Source organism: Kryptolebias marmoratus, linkage group LG4, assembly GCF_001649575.2.
Source record: "Kryptolebias marmoratus isolate JLee-2015 linkage group LG4, ASM164957v2, whole genome shotgun sequence".
Lineage (NCBI taxonomy): Eukaryota > Metazoa > Chordata > Actinopteri > Cyprinodontiformes > Rivulidae > Kryptolebias > Kryptolebias marmoratus.
This window is the reverse complement of record NC_051433.1, coordinates 10,170,165-10,191,248: the sequence shown is the minus strand read 5'-3', so window position 1 is coordinate 10,191,248 and position 21,084 is coordinate 10,170,165. Positions and strand designations below refer to the sequence as shown.

The 21,084-nt window shown below is 41.5% G+C and overlaps 1 protein-coding gene across 2 annotated transcripts; it reads left to right on the top strand.

Annotated features, from left to right (window-relative positions):
* Positions 1–434: 434 nt before the first annotated feature.
* On the top strand, positions 435–20,837 carry iffo2b (intermediate filament family orphan 2b). 2 transcript variants are annotated; one of them, XM_017408963.3, is made up of 8 exons: positions 435–1,443; positions 14,871–14,931; positions 15,924–16,019; positions 17,457–17,627; positions 18,312–18,460; positions 18,772–18,973; positions 19,159–19,257; positions 20,128–20,837. In XM_017408963.3, the coding sequence occupies exons 1-8, from the start codon at positions 965–967 to the stop codon at positions 20,359–20,361; spliced, it is 1,491 nt and encodes a 496-aa protein (XP_017264452.1). In that variant the 5' UTR covers positions 435–964; the 3' UTR covers positions 20,362–20,837. The 2 variants fall into 2 exon arrangements, with proteins under 2 accessions (XP_017264452.1, XP_017264453.1); XM_017408964.3 differs by having other exon boundaries at positions 437–1,443; positions 18,802–18,973.
* Positions 20,838–21,084: the final 247 nt, after the last annotated feature.

The window sequence follows — 21,084 nt, the reverse complement described above, 5'->3', positions numbered from 1 at the left end:
CTTATAAAACAGTCCACCAAGACATTGTGATGATGATGATAAAGTAATTTTCCATCATGAAGACACTGCAGCTGTTGTCCTACATTTGGCACAACACAGATATGAAAACTATATATATATGTAGTATATGTAAATATATATATATATATATATAGTTGTGAATGCTTTTGACTGCTATTTCACTGCTATTGTGCAATACATTAAGACATTAAGACACTTTTGTTAAAACATGTGCCAGATTGAAGCTTTACATATCCCACGTACAAACTTTTTTTAAAGTCATAATGCGGTGTGTTGCTTTTCTGTGACCCTCATTTACATAAAAAACAGAATTACTGACTTGTAGCGGGTCAAAAGTAAATTAAAAGGCATTAGCTCTGGTGATGCCTCTGAGGGGAGGGATGTGGGAGGGGTTGATGGAGGGAATAGTGCCGAGTTTAGCACTTTGCAACATGATCCGCGGAGAGGCCGGGCTCTGCGGCGCTGCATCCTGCCTCCCAGCACCACATGGACACCGGATAGAGCCTCACTAATCAGCGGAGGGTGTGTGTGTGATAAAGACACAAGGTGGGCCGCCTTCGTGCCCATTCCGAGCCGTCGCGCAGCTTCAGCAGCCCCGGCCGTGAGGAGAGACATGCGGCTGAGGGGACGCGCAGCAGCTGGAGCTTCTTCTTGTTGTTGCGGTCTGCGTCAAACCTCGTCCAGGAGATGAAACCCTCCGTGCCTCTGACGGGACTTTTTGGGATCGCTTCTCGCCCATGTTAGTGAACATCCAGCAGTGACAGCGATGGTCCCCACGTCTCCAGCCGCTCAGGGGCTCCCAGCATCCGCATTGTGAGGAGAGACCAGAGAGTCCAGTGGGAGATCTGAGGGAATATGCGGAGATAGAGACTACAGGTCAAGTTGCTGCCTTCAGACCAGTCAGAGCCGTAGCCGGATTGTTGTTTTGTTGTTGTTTACCAGCATGAATTCGCTGTTTTTCTGCGACCCCCCCGCCGGGCCGGTCTGCGGCGGCGTCCCCGGCGGCTCGGGCGCGGTGACCAGCGCCCTGCGCAACGACCTGGGCTCCAACATCCACGTGCTGAAGACCCTCAACCTGCGCTTCCGCTGCTTCCTCGCCAAGGTCCACGAGCTAGAGAGGCGGAACAAGCTGCTGGAGGGCCAGCTGCAGCAAGCCCTGCTGCGGCCGCAGTGCCGCCACCCGTTCGGCCGGGAGGTGGCCGTGCAGACGGACGGACCCGAGTTCCGGCTGCCGGGCACCATCTGGAGCTTCACGCACGTCCGGAGGCAAGGGGAGCGCTTCGAGACCGTGCACGGGCCCGGGGTGACGTGGACGCACCCGGACGGGGTCGGGGTCCAGATTGACACCATCACCCCTGAAGTGAGAGCTCTGTACAACGTGCTGGCTAAGGTCAAGAGGGAGAGGGACGAATACAAGAGGAAGTGAGTAAAGACCTGTTTGATGGAGATGATTCCACCAGAAAGCTGCTCATTAGGGCTGATTTCTCACAGTCATCCACCTGCCATCATTCATAGGGGAACAGTGAGCATGTAAAGGCAGTAAAGTCATGTTTGAATGGGCTCCTGTTTCTTTCTTTTTTATTTGAATGGATACTCTCAGGTCTGTGGGCTCTTCGGCCCTTACTGTAGCTGCACAGACAGACTAAAAGTGAGGAATGTTTGGACCTAACCTGCTTTTCTCATAATACACATTTAGTCACAGCTGTGGGGATGTGTTTAAATTGGGGTTTGCTGTGAGCATGTTTGAATGTGTTGAGCATATATGCAGTGAAGTGCATGTATAATTTCACTGTATATTGTGGACAGACAACACTGCAACCACGACTAACCCGGTAACCTGCCCACCTTTTCGTTGACTTGTACTGTACCAGACTTACAGAACTCAATAATATCCAAACATCACTGGAATGTAAACATACACAGCCGAAATTAAACATTTTAATTCATTTTTTTCATAAATTCTCCCAAGTATATATTTAGACAAGCATGTCCTCTGGCGTCCACCAGTGGTGGGTAGCTGCAGCACCCGGTGCATCCCTGCTTCCCCCCACAGCCCTGCATTTGGCCCTGAATGACTGGTTTCCTAAACTAAGCCATGATTCAGCCACCCACACGGCTCTGGTCTGTTTTAAGTCAGGCTGGGCTGATGACCTCTTGGCGTCCACTGGCTGTCACAACATCTGCCACTGTCGCAACTAAATTATAAGTGCCAAAAGCGGCTCAGATCGAGTCCAAATGTGTCTGCTGTCTGAAAACAAGTTAAAAACGGCACCCTAGAGTTTATTCCTCTTTTCAGCAGCCACTTAACAGAATCGTTTAGTTTTGATCTGTCAGCGGATAAAACAAGAATCTCTTCTAACGCAAGGCCACATTGAATTTAGGAACGTAAATAAAACTTCAGAAGGTTGATTCATTTTACTTATCAGAAGCTATGTTGAATGACATTTTTAAATGTTCTTATGTGATAACGTGCTGCTTTTGTCTGGTATTGCTTTCAGGCGTCAGTTCATGAGCTAAAGCTCATCAGATCAAAATAAAGATGAAAAAAAGTGTTTGATGCAATTTGATCTACATTTCACTTCCTAATTACCAGTGACTTTTCTGTTTCTTTCTGAAAGAGGCGACAGACATCTCAGTCACATTTACTCTTAAGTTGTTTCATATTAAGGACGTTTGAACTAAACTGGGGATTTTTCTCTCACGCCTCTGAGGAAATTCCTTTGCATTGCTCAGTTCCTACTGAATCATATGATTGTGTTTCCTTGAGGACTCGCACCGCAGCATCTGACGCTGGCTTGTCTAAGTCACTGCTGGCCTGCTTTGGGTGAACACAGTGGGAGTCGGTCCAAGAAACGCCGGCTTCTGTTCGCTGTCATGACTCACGCGGGGAGGCATTTTAACAGGCCTCCGTCTGCACGGTGAGGCCGCCGATGACGACCACTGACTCAGTCACACAGAATGTGTGTGCCTTCCCACTCCTCCGGGAAACTGAATATCCTGTCCAGTTCTCCCCTCGTAACCCCAGCACATCCTTTTTTGTGCATTTCTGCTGGAGACGACTGACTGAAATAGCTGCAAGTGAAATCCAAAATCTGGATCCCACTTGCCACAACAGATATGGATTCTACTTAACAAGTAGAATTTTTAAAATGGTTTTATTATGTGGAAATGGGAGGAATAAGACACATTCCTCGCCTCTTCTCATTGGTCAGTAATCATAATAACCCCACTCCCGCTCTAAGCTCGGTAATTGCATTAGAGTTCACTGCCCGGTGGTTTTCTTTCTGTCTCCCAGCTTCAATCCTCTTTACTACGGTCACGTTTCAGTCCCCGAGCCTCGTCTTGCTGTGCCTTTTCTGTTCCTTGCTCTTTGTGCTCAGCCATTCCTTCACTCCACCCTTCTTCAGGCCCCCCACCTTTCTGTGTCACATACAGACTGCTTTGTAAGGCATCTTTGCTTCCCAAACAGTCCACCCCCCTCAGCGCTACCACACAGTCCTGCTGATTTATTGAAGTATTACGAGTGTGACCCCCCCCCCACACACACACACACACACACTCAGGGATATCGATGCCCAGCGGGTTTGTTTCTGACTCTGCTACTTGTGTTCGTACCATGACGTTCTCAGATATTTATTTTCTGTCATTTTACTGTACGCCTCAGTCTGGTTCAGGCGCTATTTTTCTACACCTGAGGGAAGGCCGGTGTAATTTGCAACACAGATGCTTAGGAAGCTGAATTTATAAGTTAGCAGAGAGGCTGCTTTATTAAAAATGGCTGCAGAGGACAGTAGAGATGGGAGGAAAAAAAGTGCAAGATCTGCAGATGTCTAAGGTGAAAAAAAAGTTCAGCAACTTCTTATTAACCAGATTTCAACTTAAAATGTACCTAAGTGTCTTTAAATTGATCCAATCCAGTGTGTGCACTTTGATAAACTGTCTATCAGCTCATGTTCCAAATATTCAAGTTCATTTGCATCAACTTTTATTGTATGTCAACAGTGCTCAGCGTTTATCATTGAAGCTTTTATTAACATTCATGGGCTGGAAGGCAAAGAGCTTATTTGAACTAGTTGGGAAAAAATTACATGAGACCCATCCAAGATGAGTCTTGCCTTTTTCTTCAAAACCTCTTAAATGACCCAGTTCTATTTTCTAATCCAGAACACAGAACAGTACGTTCAGCTACAGCTTGTTTGGGTTTAGGGAATGTATTCACCTTTTTATATCTAATCTATTTTCACTTTCTGAACAGCGTTTCTTTTATCCACTGCTTTCCACCAAGTGAGAATTTGATTGTGGCACCTTTTGGTGTTATAGAATCATTTTCCAAACCACACACTCATGATATTACAGCGCAGTGCCGTCCAATTCACATGCTACAGAATTTTCATAAATCAGACAATGAGCTCATTTGCATGTCCACTTAGAGCCACGGTGTCTTGAACGTGACATTACCAAACTCTCGCTCTGAACATATCTGAGAGCTGATAACTCCCTGCAGGACGAGAACAAACAGCACATCCAGCAGTCTGTCACAGTTGTCTTTATGTGACCGAGAAGCACATTTGTTTAGAATTTGCATGGTTTACTTTTTTTTTGCAGACAGCTTCACGTAGATAACAGTACTGACAGGCAAACGGAGAATAAAATGGGGTAAGTTTACATGTGATAATTCTGTGTAAATACAGATAATTGTATTTATATGCACTCAGTATACATTTTAAATGTCTGCAGTTTGCATAAATTTAAGCTGACTGTGGGATTCAGCCTGTAAGGTCAGAAAAAGGCACAGAAGAGAGTCATTTACAGTTTTATAACCACTTTTAGGTTCCTTTATATGTTGTGATACATCAAAAAGAAGCTGTATTTGGAAGCTGGAGAGCCATGCTGACTGCTCTGGCCGTTTCTGACTACATGTTTAATCCATGTCTGAGTTAAAGGCCAAAGAACTGTACTGCTGGATCTCAGCACGGATGTTGCAGGACGTATAGTGAACCATCACACTCTCTGAGCCTCCCGGGTCTGTTCTTCCTGCATAAATAATTCACTTGCTATGGAATTTAGTGTGTGTGTGTGTGTGTGTGTGTGTGTGGATCAATGCTTTGAGATTTTAGTGAAGACAGTTTTTTGAGGTTTTGATTTTGGTTCATGTGCTTAATAGGGGTTGAAGGCAGAGACTCTGCCTTGAGAGCGAAATGTAGATTAATAAAAAGTTGCAACTAATTAAAAGATGAACTGTAGCTTTAAGCCCACACTGTGTGCGTCCAATCTTATATGTCTTGATGAGGAGAAACACACTGCACTCCAACCTCTCCGTCTCTCTCTCTGTGTTTGGAGCTGGTTTGCACTTCTTATAATCCAGGCTGTTTATGCAGGAAAGAGGTTTTGTCTGAGCCGTCACCTAGCACCGAGGCTCCCACATTCAGCCAGGCCTGCACCGCGTCCTCCTGGCACACAGCCGCCGTTCTGAACGACGACGGCTTGAAGTGGAGGTCTTCCTGCTGCTGAATTATAGTGTGACGGGAAGAAACAGAGCTCAGTTCATGGAGACAACGAGATTCATTAGAGGTTGTTTTTCTGCTCTCGTTTGTGGGCTGTGTTCTGGTTAGGTCACGAGATGCTTTGTGTAATAAGTCAAACTGTTGTTGTTGCTGTTGTTGTGATTCCACCTGTCCCTCACTACCACGAACATGAGCTCCCAGTTTATTTTAAGGGAATCTCACGCCTGGAAAACTCTGTCAGCAATCCTTAATATTAGCCAGGAAGAATAGAGGCACCTTTCTTCATTCTTGCTTTCACCTTTAAACGGTTTAAAAATGCAGAAACCTTCTGAATAAACTGCTTACAGCTCACTGACAGATTTCTGCATTAATGCACCTTCAGATGAGTGATTGCGAGCATATTTTTTGGTTGTCACTGGCTCAGACCAATGAGTTTCTGCACAAAAAGTACTGAAGTCTTATCAGTTAGATGCCAAAACGTTTTCCAACTAATCTTGTTGTGTTGATAATTTGTTCATGATAATTTGTATGGTGCAGAGTATTTTTGAATGTTAATGAAAACATATTGGCTACCTTCTTAGGATTATTATTCTCCAGCGTGGAGCCTCTGATGGAGTATGGTAGGAAAAACAGAGAGTCCATAACATTATTGGCTGTTGCCTTTTTCACTGGACTCAATTACTTTAAGGAGGGTTGTGCAGAGACGTGCAACTACTGCATCTGCGATGAAAAATAAATGAACGAAAGAAAAAGTAGATTATAGCAGTTTTCCTTTCAGGTTCTTTGTGTCTTTTAGTTTATTGAGTTTGTGTTTCCGGAGCTGCCGCTGTGCACCTGCGGTTGATTATTCATGGGTATTGATACAGCTGAGAGCAGTGGAGCTCAGCCATACTTAAAAGTACACGAATACACCTGCCTTACAAGTGGAACGAGCTTTTACTGGTTTATTTGGGGGGCTCTTGGAGCATTTGTAAGTAAAGTTATTAGTTAAGTCCATATTTATCTTTCCAAACACTTCCACCTAATAATTGAACAAATGTCTGTCCTTCCCACTCAGACCTGCTGACTATAAAAAAGCTCCTGCTCCCTCTCTGAAGGCCTGCTGACACAGCTCGCAGACTTAATAACCTCTGTTTTTCAAAAGCTCGTTATTCCAGGGGAAATGTTATTTAGGCAGCCGCTTCACAAAACTAACGCAGTTAAATGTACGTCTTTGGGTGTAAAATGTTGCACACGTGCTGGAAAGGAAGACGGCGTGTGAAAGTCTCGACGGCGGTGAATCTGACTCAGTGCTTTTACACACTCAGCCCTAAAGTACAGGCGACCAGACTTGACTCGCCCCTAAGCTCTTTGCTAATCTTAATGTAGCAAAAAATAAATAACTTTCTGTGGCAGCAGTTCCATTTAAAAGTGTACAACATTTCCGAGCATGTTTAAATCATTTTAAATGTTAATTATGAATTGTAAGCAAAATAGCTTAAACGTTATTCTTTAATGTTATCTAACTCTGCTAAGGTTTAATTGAATTAGGAATGTAAAGCCAGGGCTATGTTTTCAACTATGATCATCTAAAAACTTATTGACTACTCAGTATTTTTTATTTAGTATCCACATGAGCATTTGTGTTTTTGCTATTATGCAAAAAAAAAAATAAGAGCCTCAAAGTTTTGTTACTATGAATGGCCAAATGAGTAAAAGTGAAAGAAATGCAGAAAATAACACGTTTATTTTATCTATCAGCAAGATTGTCATCTATTTCAGTTTCATTTCTCCTAAAATGTGATAGAATAAGAGCTGTCGTCATAAAAAACAAAGACCTGATGAAGTTTCTGCATTTTCTCTGACTAAAACTGGTCTGTGATGTTTGCTCATGTCTTACAGCATTTGATGATTTTCTCTAAGTGTATTAAAATTCTTTCTCTTTCCTTTTGGAGGCCTCCACTACCAAATGCTGCTGGTGAGAATGTCTAAAAAAAGTTATCCACATGTTAAGAGGCTTAACTTTTAGTTCAGTGCTTTCATGACCTAAACCATTTTATGAACGTTGGCTGGATTTCTTTCCTTTCTGTCGGCCTCGCTCAATTAAAGCATCAAGAAGCAGGTGTGTGTACCGAGAGGAACAAAAGATATTTGTATTGTGGTGATGTCTCATTGCTTCATCATGTGTCACATAACTTCACTGCACACACCCTGACCGGCGAGGCTTCGTGCCAGGCGTGAACATCTCCGTCGTGGGACGTTACTCGCATCGCGGCTCCACCCGAATGTGGACCGGGCTTGCAGGCTGCGGTTTGTGCCTCTGTTCTTGTGCACTTGCAAAGAAAAATATTAAAACAAATCCATGTTGTTATTTGTCAAGCAGAACATCCAACTCAAAGCCCTACATGATAAGATTGTTAAGAACAGCCACTTAGGTCCCCTCAGCCTCAGTGAAGTGGTTGTGTTACAGATCTTTGCAGGGCAATTAAACGTCTTTGTGTACGTTAAGTCAATACTCGGGAGCCTAGAGCTATTCTGATTGTGCTGTGACATGGTGATGGCTAAATTAAATCAGCGTGAAGATTACAACTTAACAGTACATTAGTGGGATTTGTTAAATAAGGGGTGGGGTTGGTTTTGCAGTGTTGCAGATGTGGAAACTGCAAAGAAAACAACATTTTCTGTCGCAGTGCTCCTTTTTCCACACTCATGCATGATGCACAGATTGAGTCTCATAGAGGATTGTTTTTTTATTATCCTTAGTAAGAAAACAACAATCTAACCGATGATTTTTCACGAAATACCCATAAACAATGAGATTAGAGTCTCACTTTCAGTTGCCGTTATGGAACTATTTGAAGTCTCTGCCAGTTCTTCCCACAAAATGTAACTTCCAGCTATCATAACTATAAAAACAATTAAGTTAGGGTGTTTTATTACTGACAACACCTTTGCATGTCCCTACAGTTTGAAGAACCAGTGCTATCATAAACTGTCACAATTATCAAGCATATTAGTTGGAAACTGCCAGTAATTACTTGAGAACACTCTACGTGTCGCATCTCTTAAATGGTTTCCAGCTAATCTACCCTCAGGCCAAAGAAAAGGGGATTAGGAATGGCTTTATAGGAGTTAAGCAATACTTTTTTTTTCTGCGCTGTGCAAACAAACAAACCTCATGCACCTCTGTTATCAGGAAAAGTCAGTTTGGTAATCCTGCAGAGCCGGGACAAGGGGGCAGGGAGGATCTGTTTTACCAAAACCCTTAAATCAGTGGAAAGCACTTCATTATGGTTTCACCCGAAACTAGAAAAAAATTGCATCCAGACTGTATAGTTTTTAATTGCCAACTTGTTGAGTGGCAGCTAGTTTGTGGTGTAGTTTTGCCTGAGCTTGTCAAAACTCCTCCTGTGTGGAAATTTCTTAAACGTATTTCCACCGAACGAGGATTTACGACAAGACAATTAAGGCTGCTATTGAATCCTGAAGATCCCCTGACAAAAAGAAAGCTTATGGAAGATGTAGCCATGTTTAAGTGTTCTTATACACACTGCTGAATTTTAACTTGAGGCAAAAGCATTCATCACTCACAAACTATGTACTTGTACCTATGTGCAATACATGTGTTTCTAACATCTCCAGTTTGACATTTACAGAGAGTTTCTGCAAGTTTTTGAAAGTTAAAGTTAAGAATTTTTAAGACCTTTTTAAAAATACCATTATGATTCAAATTTGAGACCTGCATTGAATTACAAAAAATAATTATTCACTGGAAAATTTCTTTCAAAGTAACAAATTTTGGTGCCTTTCATTCAAATTCAGTCCAAGTCATTCAGAAACCTACAACAAACTGCTTTCAGGAGGAGAGCAACCAGAGTTTTTTTTTTTTTGCAAGGAAGGTTCAATGTCCTTTGATAAATTCCTTCCAACAGGGTCACTGCATGATGGGACTTAGTTTTATTACAGTATAATAACATCTGAATCATCAGAGAACTACAACACACAGAACGAACAAATGTAGTGCAGCACAGTAGAAAAGCAAGGAATGAACAAATGTACAAATTTAAGATGTAACTACATGAATTTTAGGACCTAAAACGGAACATCTGGACATATTTAAGACTTTCTAAGGCGTACATTTAAGATAATTACATTTAGGACGTTGACCCTGCAGAAACTCTGTTACAATGAACCTGATGACTCTTCTAACGTCATAAAAAAGCTGCAAAGCTTGGGTGGGAAAGTCGGCTGGTATTTTCTGTGTTTTTCATCATTTTTCACAGATTAAACTATCTGTTGTTACAGTACGGTTCACACTCAAAGGTCCAAAGATTATCTGAAGCCTTGTTCTTTGGAAGAGCAACATTTAGAGCAGTGAGTTCCAAAGAATATTTTAATGCATGTCGCTTCATTTTTTTTTTTTTTTTTTTTTATTGTCGTTTCTCAAACACTGTTGCCATAAACACCTGTAAATTATTTGAATAACTATCGCTGTAACTTCAGTATCCTAAAACATAGAGGTTCTTAAATTTCAGGATGCGGAGCTTGAATTTATATACCTTTTTCATAACAACTAAGAATATAAAATATATCTGCAGAGACAGATAGAAGCCAAGATTTTCCTAATGTGGGATGAAAAGTATGCAAATCAAATTCACATGAACTGAAACTCTAACATGGTGAATTTAAAAATACGTTTTCGCTTTCAGTTTCGAAAATTCATAAACAAATTTCTCGTTTAAATAAACTGTCTACACATGGTACCTTTTTTACATATTAAAATCCTTTTTTTCCCCAGCATAGACCCCATTTGACTTCTTTTCCCAGTAGCCTTCAGTGTAAGAGTGAGACAACAGTAAGGGCTGTGGTCACCTAGCAGCACAACATTCCCCTCATTAGTCTGTGTCATGTCTGAGTAGGAGGGTGCAGGACCGTCTGTCCTTGCAGGGGATAAAGCAGAAGAATCATCCAGCAGTAAACCATCATCCCGCATAACGTCCATGACTAAGTGAGACAGGAATTTATTAGACTACGTATCAGATGCAGGTTTTCATGGGAAGACAATGGTGTGATAGAAGATTACCGTGTGTGGTCATAATATGGATATTTATTGGGATTATTTATTTCTATTTATTTGGTGTCAGACTGGAAGATGGAACTAGGTAGAGCAGAGAAATGAACTGAGCCTTGACCTTGGGGTGTTTTCTCCTTGGCGGCCAGACGGTGGGCTCCAGCCTGATTCATCCGACACACTTGCTTCAATAATGTGCTTCACATGTGTCTCTGTGGAGTCTGGGGGGAGGCTATAGATTACACAGTATCCTGACGTTCAATCAATGACCCACTACAGTTCTAGTCAGGTGAAGCGTTCTTTGCTCACTATTGTGACCCAGACATGCTTGTTCCCAGAAAGCACCTCCTTGAAAGCCAAGATTCTTGTAATATTCTGTTGTGTTCTGTGTGACACTTGATGGGGAATCCTGCTGTCATCAAGACACACCTAAAGAGTCGTTTGGAGAAATCCCACGTGCTCTGTACCCTCAAGGAGCAAACATCTTCTGCTTGCATCCATATGTTGATGATCCCTTCTTCTGTTTTCACACAGCACTTCCTGTTTTACTGATGTCTGAACGTTTTTTACATTTAGTTATTTGCAAAATCCACTCCTATCAACATAAAAAATTTTATAGAAGCAAAAAGTTAAAAGAAAACTATCTGTGCTTGTACTTTCTTGCCCTAACTGGTTTTTTAATTTTTTTTAAAATTAAATATAGACACCTGCTGTCTTCCAAAGCTTATGTTACCGAATTATTATTTTTAACTGTAGTCTTATATAGCTTTACATTGACACTTTATGAGCATCACAAAATGCATTTAATGTTTATTAACATTTAAATAATTTACAGTATTATGTGTTGTAAATGATTTGGACACTTTGACATTTACAAAGAGCCGGTCTGACAAGTGTGATGTACTTATCCGTATATTCCTAGAGGCTGGGTAAACTAACTGATGCTATTAAGAGTTTGGGAAATAATTATACCTAAAATAATTAGTGCGAAGGTTTTAGCATCCGACATGAAACTTAAAACTTGCACTGGCACTCAGAGCTTTACAAAACCAGTCGAAGTATCCATCAGTAAAACAACGTTTGATGAATCAAGACAAACAGAACTAGAAAGTTTTGATGTTATAGTAATTTAAAATGATCAGTCGAGTCTTACACAGAAGATTACTTTTAATGTCTGTTTACTGAGAGTTTCCATAGACTAACAGTTTCCAGCACATCATATAGTTCAAACAGGGTGTTGCCCGAGCAAAAAGTTTCATTTGCAACGAGCCACAGAGGCTTTGTAGTATTTTACACACCACACCTCAACATATTCCCCACGGACTTTCAGGCATTCACCGCCTGTTGCATAAGATTACAGCTCACACTGAAAAAACATTTGGTCATTGAACATCTCATAAATGTCTTCTCATTAAAAAGATAATTACTCATTTCGTTTTTAATTCCATTTTTTTGATTTTTTGGCTCTGGCACACACACACACACACAGAAAAACCTTTAATGTTAGCAATAAATTATTTCTGACACAGAAGTAAGCGCTGTTATCAAAGGGAAAAAAAACCCCAAAACAAGCCCAGGAACATTAGTGCGTCGGGTTTGGATGAATACATGATTTAAAGCAGCTCTGAGTCCTCGGGCACGCACCGTAACGGGAAAACGGTAAACTGGCTCGCGTGCAAACGTAACTCCCAGACATTCTGTTCGAGGGAGGGAGTGTAAGTTGGCAAGGGCTGCAGGAATGCTATTGTCAGGCAGACAAAAAATGTATGAGAAATTATCTGATATGTGAAACGTCTTCCTGTGTTGCAACTAGCAGGAACACACTTTGATTGATTCCAGCTATATGGTCGGATGAGATATTTAAGAAATGTGCAAATCCTATCAAAGACACAAAAAGGTTAGTAGATTGAACCCATTAAAAGCTAAATGACTGAATGTGTTCCTGTAGTTCCAGTTGTGATTGCGGGCTGCAGTAACAGCATCTGTAGCATCACAGGTTTATCATTTTGAAGGGGACATCAGAGGAAATGTTGAGCAGTAAACAAGAGGCTTGAGTTGACACAGGCTCCGACCCTCCTGCTGTCTTTGTCCTTGTAAGGAGACTCCTGGGGTTTTTCATTTTGACTTAGTCACGCCAAATGCTCAGGGAGCTCAGACCCACAGCTGAGACAAAAAGGCCAGACGGTGAACCTGCAATGTGCCATATATTTATTTAGATAAGCCAGTCTCATTGTAATGCTTTCAAACATCTAATTATGTGCCTTCCCAATAATGTTGAAGCTGCCTAAATAACTTCATTATCTTTGATGGATGACATAAAAAGCCTTGACATATTGTTGATGAGGAGAAGCTAGTGGGCAATTACTTTTCCCCCTCCAGTTATCTCACACTTATCGAAAAAGCTGTGGCGTTCGCTCAGGAAGTGACAACACAAGTGATGTAAATGCTGTGACAAGCGGAGGATGCGGCGCAGCTGTGAACTCCGGTGAACTCAGTCGGAGTCCTGCTGCAGTCTGGGCGAGTGCTGTGGACACCGTGAAGCGCCGCTGCCAGCGTTTTTTCAGAGCGAGGTTTCAATCGCAGAGCAAGCTGGCAACCCTCACACAGGGATACTTCTCTCTAATTAGACAGAGCTCATTCAGGGGGCCCTGAATGGAAACAAGGCAGAGGTTTGTTGGGAAAGTGACTTCTCTAGTGGCTGATTTTCTAACTTCTGGCTGAGTTTCTGTTTCTCCGTGGTAAATAGACAACCCATAATTCAGCATCTTATGTCTCCTACTCAGTAAACATGTATGTTCTGGCCTGCCAGACAACTCCCAAACACAGAACCACCCCACCCCATCCCTTCAGTTTCATTCCTCCTCAATATAACCCACAATGACTCATCCTGCTGTGGATGAAACCCTGTCATCATCTCACACTTCTTAATGAGTTCATTCTTCAATCTGGACCTCAAACTGCGTTTTGGGAAGCATGTTCGACTCTGCACAGGTGCGGTCTCATATCACACAAAGAATAGTGTGTTTAAACCGACAGAAACACTAGGCTAAACCCTCCGGGCTTTGTGAGGAAGACGTACTGCAAGACAGCTAAATTGGTTACTAATTTTGTTTAAACACAGCTGCTGTTAAAAGAGGGGGGGATCTAAGCTAGCATTGGCTTGCAGCTAATTGGAGGGTCTGGCACTTTATTTTTAGCAACACTGATGTTGCGACTCTGGATGTTGATGGGATGGTTGGTTCCATTGCCTGTGGACGGATTGTCATGAGATACTGTCAGGACATTAATGTTCCACAGGGGAGGAATCCTGTGACCATAAATCTGATACTGGCTGGTTTGAGTGAAACGTTGAGATCGAATTAGCTAAAGCCTTTTTACATTTTCATTTGAACTGTATTAAATAGCTTTTTATAAGTGTCACTATAAATCCAAAATTTTGTTTTTTTTAGGTATTAGTGAGCAAATGTAAGAAACTACATTAAAATGCTAAGTAGAGTTCCTGTTTCTGACATCAAAAAATGTGAAGAAATTTGTAACATTGAGGCTTTTGATCACAAAATAGGTCAGAATCTTAGAAATTGTAAATATATCTACATTTATATGTAAAATATCTTAACAATGAAACTAGCATTCAGCGTTTTAAATAAATATATTGCACAGTCTGTTAGCCCTCGGCTCAGGAGATATTTTGCTAACTGACAGAGAAATGAACACATTGAATACACACACACACACACAAGCAATTACATCATCCACCTTTCATGGCAGTGGCCAATAATAGGTTGGCTTAGTTTATCTTCAATAAATCTTTAGACTTTATTTAATAAATATCTTTGCACGGGTTTCGGCCTCTTTGCTTCATCTCTGTCAAATGTTTTAATTAGTTTTGAACTATTTGTTAATAACAAACCTATTTTATGTGTCACTCCTCAGACCTGATGAGCTTTGAAGCATGCCAGCGTGAAGGAATTCAGGCTGCAGCCGAGTTACCCCACCCTGTAGTCACTCAAACGCTCGAAAGACTATTCATGAGCAATGTTTGTTGTGTTTGTCAAAGGCCTGTGCTCCATTCTTCCTTGTAGTTTTTTATTGAATCGGTGAAGACGACAAAAGAGGGAGGAGACAAAAGAGTGAGAGTACAAGAGGGGAGCAGGGGTGATACCACATGTTCATGGGTGGCTTTGTAATCAGAGATGGGAGTATTATTCCACAAAAGTACCATGAACCCATATGGTGGGCCTCGGGGGGACTGGAGCCCAGCGGTAACTGACCCACCTCTGTGCTCTGTTTTGCAGATGGGAGGAGGAGCTGTCCAAGCGAGAGCAGCTGGAGTCCACGGTGGAATCCCTGCAGCAGGTTTGGAAACAAAAACAGCGTAATGTGTTCGGCTAACACAGGCGTGCGCAGATTTCTGATATCTGGCCAAACAGAACTCGTTACGTAAAAAACAAGTAGCAAAAATGAAATAAGGGAGTTGTGGTTACATACATAATAAGAGCATGAGCTGAACTGAGCTGGACTAAAAACAGGAGCTTGTGTCAGATCAAAATAACCAAATTACAAACCCATCGGAAGAGGCTGCAGAACGAGATATACTGTAGATATGAACAGATTTCACCAGCAGTGTACCATTATTGTCCAGCTCAGAGCAGGCAACGGGAATTAATGTACAGTGTCACACCTTAAAGCTACACCACAATACAAATCCAGTTTCTCGTCTTGTTGGCATCTTTCTCTCTCTCTGTGCACAAATCAATCTGTGACAGCATGTGTGTGTGTGTGTTTGTCTTGGACTCCGGGTCAGCAAAACACCACATGGAGAGGTGGAGTGCCCCCAGCCCACCCGAGGGCTTTAACCTTGCAGAGCAAACAGGCAGATATTGATGCATAGGAGAAACAGAAATCTGTTCAAAATAAATCCAGCTCAAACAGACGTTTCTTATTTCGAGAGCAGAGCCAGAGGACTGATGCTATGTGCTAAAACAGGAGCACAACCTGGCATGTCTTGAGAAGAACTGTACGGAAATCGGCTTTATTTTAGCTTCTGTAAAAACGTGACTCTAAAATTGCCTAATCATTGTGTAAAAATTGTGAAAAAACTAATATAGAGCAGTATATGAGAAACACCTAATATAACATAAAGTTAGAACTAAAGTTTTTGTTCAAACTGTAACAAGCAAACCTAAATGTTTGTCCTTATGATTTACAATGTTTTATAAATGGTTACAAACTCCTATTGCAGAAATTCAATTAATAAACTTTAGTAATCAGAGATCATTGTGTACTTTCTTAGTTTTTATTTTTTCCTAACGTCTTGTTTCGATTCGTTCTCTGTAACGTTTGTTCAGAGTGCCCGGGAGTCGTCAGACGTCCACGATGAGCTGAACGAGAAGGTGGACAGACTGAAGGCTGAGCTTGTGGTCTTCAAGAGCCTGATGAGTGACGTAAGTATTTGTTCAGTGCCGGGGTGATGTCATCCTCACTTCCTTAAGCTTTGTAAAGCTTTCTTTTCATTAAAAAAAAAAAGAGTTGCGTTAACTCCCAACTCCAAAGACACATGTTCCAACAGCATCTAAAACTGTTTTCCTAAGAATGATCTGTATAAAAGTTGCTTTTTACTTTAGTCTAAATAGTAGCCCACACCCTTCCTGCTATCCTTGTTAGAACTCATAAAGATAAGTAATGCTATAAACCCTCCGACAAACATTGAAAATGGCTCAATAAGCAGCTTTAGATCAAGATCCTTCCTGTTCTGTGCGGCCCAGTATTGTTCCCTGGCAGGTCTGTTCAGCGCTGATATATGGCTGAAGAAAACAGCAAAGAACCCACTCACAGCTGGTGCCTCATCAGGGATAAATAAACTCAGACATTATTATGTTGTATGGCTGTTTTTTGTCCAGCTTCTCTTCACTTTAGCACCTGATTAATGTTAAACTTTGATCAATTTTCTTTTGTTTTCTGTTTCATTCATGATATGTGAATGCAGAGATGGGTAAGTGACAGAATCAGAAGGAGATAAATGTTACTTAATGCTCTTTAGAAGTTAGCCAGCGTTGTGTTGTGGCTGTGGATGTTTTTGCTGTGTTGCTGAATGTGGTGATCCACCTGTCATAGCCCAGCAAAAGGAGTAGTTCTGTAGTTAGAGCTTCTACTGTGTCAGGAACATAGTTACATCTACATATCTGTCCCTAAAAACCTGATCAGAATCTAATGTTTTTGCACATTTGTAAGGGTGAGAAGAGGGTGCATATGAACTGTGGAAAAATATATGAACAAAGATGGAGAATAACATGCTTACAACTTAAATAAGCTACCACAAAAATAAGATAAAAAAATAATAATTCTAAAATAAACAAAATGAATCACAGAATCTTATGCTAAGAAGTCAGATAAAATGAGTTTTCAGGGGTAGTCAAGATTTATTATTTCCCTTTTATGAAGTTGTGGAAACTAAAAATAGAAACATTTATCATAATTTGAATAAAGTTAGCATTTAAATATAGATGTCTTGATTATGTAATTCAAGCCTGTCAGATAGCCTTTTTTAAAACAAGTTTTTATTTATTTTTTTACCATCCAAAAGTAATATTGAAAAGCCTTATTGGGAAATATACAAATAAAATACTATATATAAAATATTCCCCTCCTACCTAAAACTGAAGAGGAAAATAACCACCTACCCCCCTGGACCATCCTAAGGTTTATTTGTCCAGCAGTGATATATAGAAACACATTTAAACCTACACATACCTACATATGTATATACATGCACATCTACAGGGTGTAGATAGCTTTTAAAATAAAAACAAAACTTTAGACATACTCTCCATAAGTCCTGTAGTGAAGCATCAATCACTGAACAGCTCTCCATCTCTTTGCAGCAAATGACTGACCTGGACTCCAAGATCCAGGAGAAAGCCAGGCGCGTGGACATGGACATCTGCAGGCGTATCGACATCACGGCCAAACTGTGTGACGTGGCCCAGCAACGCAACTCAGAGGACATGTCCAAAATGTTTAACGTCAGCCCCGCCAGGTCGCTCTCAGATAAGGTGTGCATCTGTCCACTTTGGCGCCACGTGCTTTTTTTTTTTTTTGCTGCTTTTGTCAGCAAATCAGAATGTCTGCAAAAATATATATATATTCATCTGTGGAGGAAGCAATAACCTCAAATGAAATCAGAGCTACCGCTCGCACATGGTGTGGCAACTGATACTTTAAGCACCAGCTGATCGTGCACTTAAATTACCCTCTGTAAAAGGTGCAGGCATGCGTGCTCGAGAATACGTTTACAAACACATAAATATAGACATGCATGGAAATGCACAGCAGCCAGTCTTACATATACAGTCACGCACATGTACACGGAAGAAAGTCAGACGCTGATGGGGCATCTTTTCACTTCTCACAAGGTTATCCGTTTGCACCGTTGCTGCTGGCAGAAGCCCAGGTTTATAAATCAACTGAATGAAGCTCTGTCATGCTGTTATGTTTCTATCTTCTATGAAAGTTGTCACACAAGTATTGATCTGAGGATCTATCCTGCATAAAACCCGATCTCTGCAGGTTAAGTTGGACATGTATGCATAAACATGACACACCTCATCAGACAAGTCTCCATTTCATCAGTTCTAGCTTGAATTATCTTCTGACATTATTTATTGCGATGAGTCAACCTGAGTAAAAGCTGCAGGTTAGCTTATTTTAGCTTTGTGTGTGTGGTGTGTGTTTTGCAGGGGACTGTGGGATGCTGCAAGAGAAAAGAGCGTAAAGGCGTGTCCGACGAGGAGAATTCGGAGATGGATGCCGAGCCGAGCACGTCGGAGGAGGAGGTTCCCGGGTCGCTCAACATCACGGACGAGATGAAACGCATGCTCAACCAGCTGTAAGTGACACCGTCTTCATCAATACTGCTTATCCGCCAGAATGAAGTCCTCTGTACCCTGAATCCAACTGAATGTGCTCTGAGTTCTTTACTTCATCTCCCTCTGCTGTTTGATGAAAAGCTGCAGCTAAGAGGATGCATGCTGTTTCGATCTTATATAAAGATGCGGGCATTTATTGGCTTTTTAATAGCTACTTAACTAATCATTAATGCTTCTTCCTCCTTGCATGTGGCTAAATCTGGTGGCTGTTATACTTTCCTCCCTTTTCCCCCTTCTTCTCTTGTCTTTTTCCGCTCTCTGCCCCACACAGACATTGTTCAGATAACTCCTTTGTTGCCAGGCGCGAGACGTTTGACATCGACGACGACTGCGACAGCCTGACGTGGGAGGAGAACGAGGAGACTCTGCTGCTGTGGGAGGATTTCACCAACTACAACGTGCCGTGCACCATCACCACGAAGACCCCCACAACCGCCTGCCCCAGCGACGGCAGCGGAGAAGCTGCTGATCCAGTAAGTCCTGTCTTTATATATATATATTAAAAAAAAACAAAAAACTTTGATAGTAATCTTTTTTTTTTTAGACGTATACAAGTCCTGGAGTAACCCTGCTAAGTCAGATTGTAAATCACTGCTTTGGATGCAGTGTAAGACATAAAGTCATGCATGATGAATGAGGTCTGTTTGTGCTCTCTAAGGATTCCCAAGATGGAAGTCTTGGCAGCCTCATTGATGAAACGGAGTCAATATTTAGGAACCGAGAGCAGAAGTACCAGGAGACCATCGGCCAGATCGAGGTAGATGGATCTGTGAAGGATTTTGAAGTGAAAGAACAAAATCTTAGTTCAGAATTGTCAACCTGTGCCACGGATGCAGGGATTCCAGGATCTTTCTAATGGCTCAGCCTTACCAGCCAAAGTCAGATGGTTTTTGTTTTGTTTTCCAATTTAAGAAGATACAGAAGCTCAATAATCCATCTTGTAGCTGCAAATTTCCAATTCAGCAGTGTTAGCGTCCTGGCCAGCAGAGTTGTGAACGTTATTAAGTCCTTTTTAGCAGGAGAGAGATCAAGTGAACTAGGCCACATCCTGAACAAGATATTCGGAGCGATATCCTCTCCAGTTACAATAAACATGAAAACTTTCAGATCAGAATCAGCGTCGTTCACACAGAGAGGACACGGTTAACTAGTTTTTAACATTGCTAATGGACATTTTACCCTTTTAAAAAGTTTTGCTTCACACATTTATGGTACACAAAAGATCAAATTTATAAGATTTATATACAAATGTAAATTTTTTGGGACAAGATTTTAGTATTTGAAGCTTCCTAGTTTCTGTTTTTTTCGTCTGGTCACATTCAGGCAGGCTGGAGAGGAGAAGAAGCACTTCTGACACAAAAAAAACTTTGGTTATTTAGTTCTTTTCCACTGTGCTTCAAACTGATCAATAAACTGCATCAAATGTTAAAAACATTCATGTTTCCCAAAGATGAATTTTACACACATTCAGCTGTACGTTTTCTTTTTTGTTTGTTTTTGCACGATCATGATAAAGGCTGTATTTGCATGTAGGTCCACTTTCCTATACATACCAAACACCTGAACTAAGAAGGGACCTTTAAGAAAGAACAGACTTGACCCCTTGATTTGTTTTACTTTCCTTTAGATGGAACTGGCGACAGCAAAAAGCGACATGAACCGCCATCTGCATGAGTACATGGAGATGTGCAGCATGAAAAGAGGCCTCGACGTGCAGATGGAGACCTGCCGGCGGATGATTAAAGGGGGCAGGAACTCTCCTTCTTTCAGCTCCGTGGCTAGCAGCGACTCAGGGAACACAGACGAGATCCAGGATGAGATCTCGGACAAGGACGCAGAAGCTGAAGTCCCAGTTAGCTGATGGCCGCATGGCTGGGTCCTCGCCCCGTCTCCTCCTGTTTGCTGGTGGTAATCAGCGATGGGGGTTCAAAAGCCTATGGAGCTTCACCTGGCAGGAGGTGGAACCTAAATCTGAGTCTGTTTGACCAAGTTCCGGTGCAAGCTCAGAACTGGTGCTTTTATACTGTTTCTGTTGTTTCAAAAATGTTGGTGGGGCATCTTTGCTTCATACAGAGGAAGACACCAAGCTGTGCTCTCTTCCTGCTGCCTCAGTGGATTCTAATCCAGGGCTTTGCATCGTTTTTCTTGAGGTGGGAAAAAAAAGCCTTAATATATTTTAAACAGGCTCAGATAATGTTTTCTATTCTATTAAGATCCTTTTTTTCTAAAGGAATTGAATACAGTACATATTGTACTCCTCTATTCACCAAAACAATAACATAACAAAAACTCATACATCTTTTTTTATTTTAAATTGGAAAATGTTGGTTCCCCCNCACCCAGTCTTGTTTTGTGTTATTTTAGTTCAGGTGTGGGATTTGCAGTCCAGACTAAAGTGTCTTCTGTCAGGGAGACAAAGAGGAGTAGAAACAAATGGTGTTCCAGTTCTGGTGGTTTCTGAGGGAACTCTGCAGGCTTGCCAAAGTTGACAGAGGAAAGGAGCACAGCCTTTTCATGCATTAGTGCACTACTGAACTTCTATGCAATTTAGCTGGCCTTATTTATTTTTTTTTGTATCTGCTGT

Bases quoted from the DNA above. Each gene is read 5' to 3' on its own strand.
- iffo2b (XM_017408963.3), top strand. From the start codon at position 965: ATGAATTCGCTGTTTTTCTGCGACCCCCCCGCCGGGCCGGTCTGCGGC. The intron at 1,444-14,870 runs GTGAGTAAAGAC...TCTGTTTTGCAG, and splicing joins AGGGACGAATACAAGAGGAA to ATGGGAGGAGGAGCTGTCCA. The intron at 14,932-15,923 runs GTTTGGAAACAA...ACGTTTGTTCAG, and splicing joins CGGTGGAATCCCTGCAGCAG to AGTGCCCGGGAGTCGTCAGA.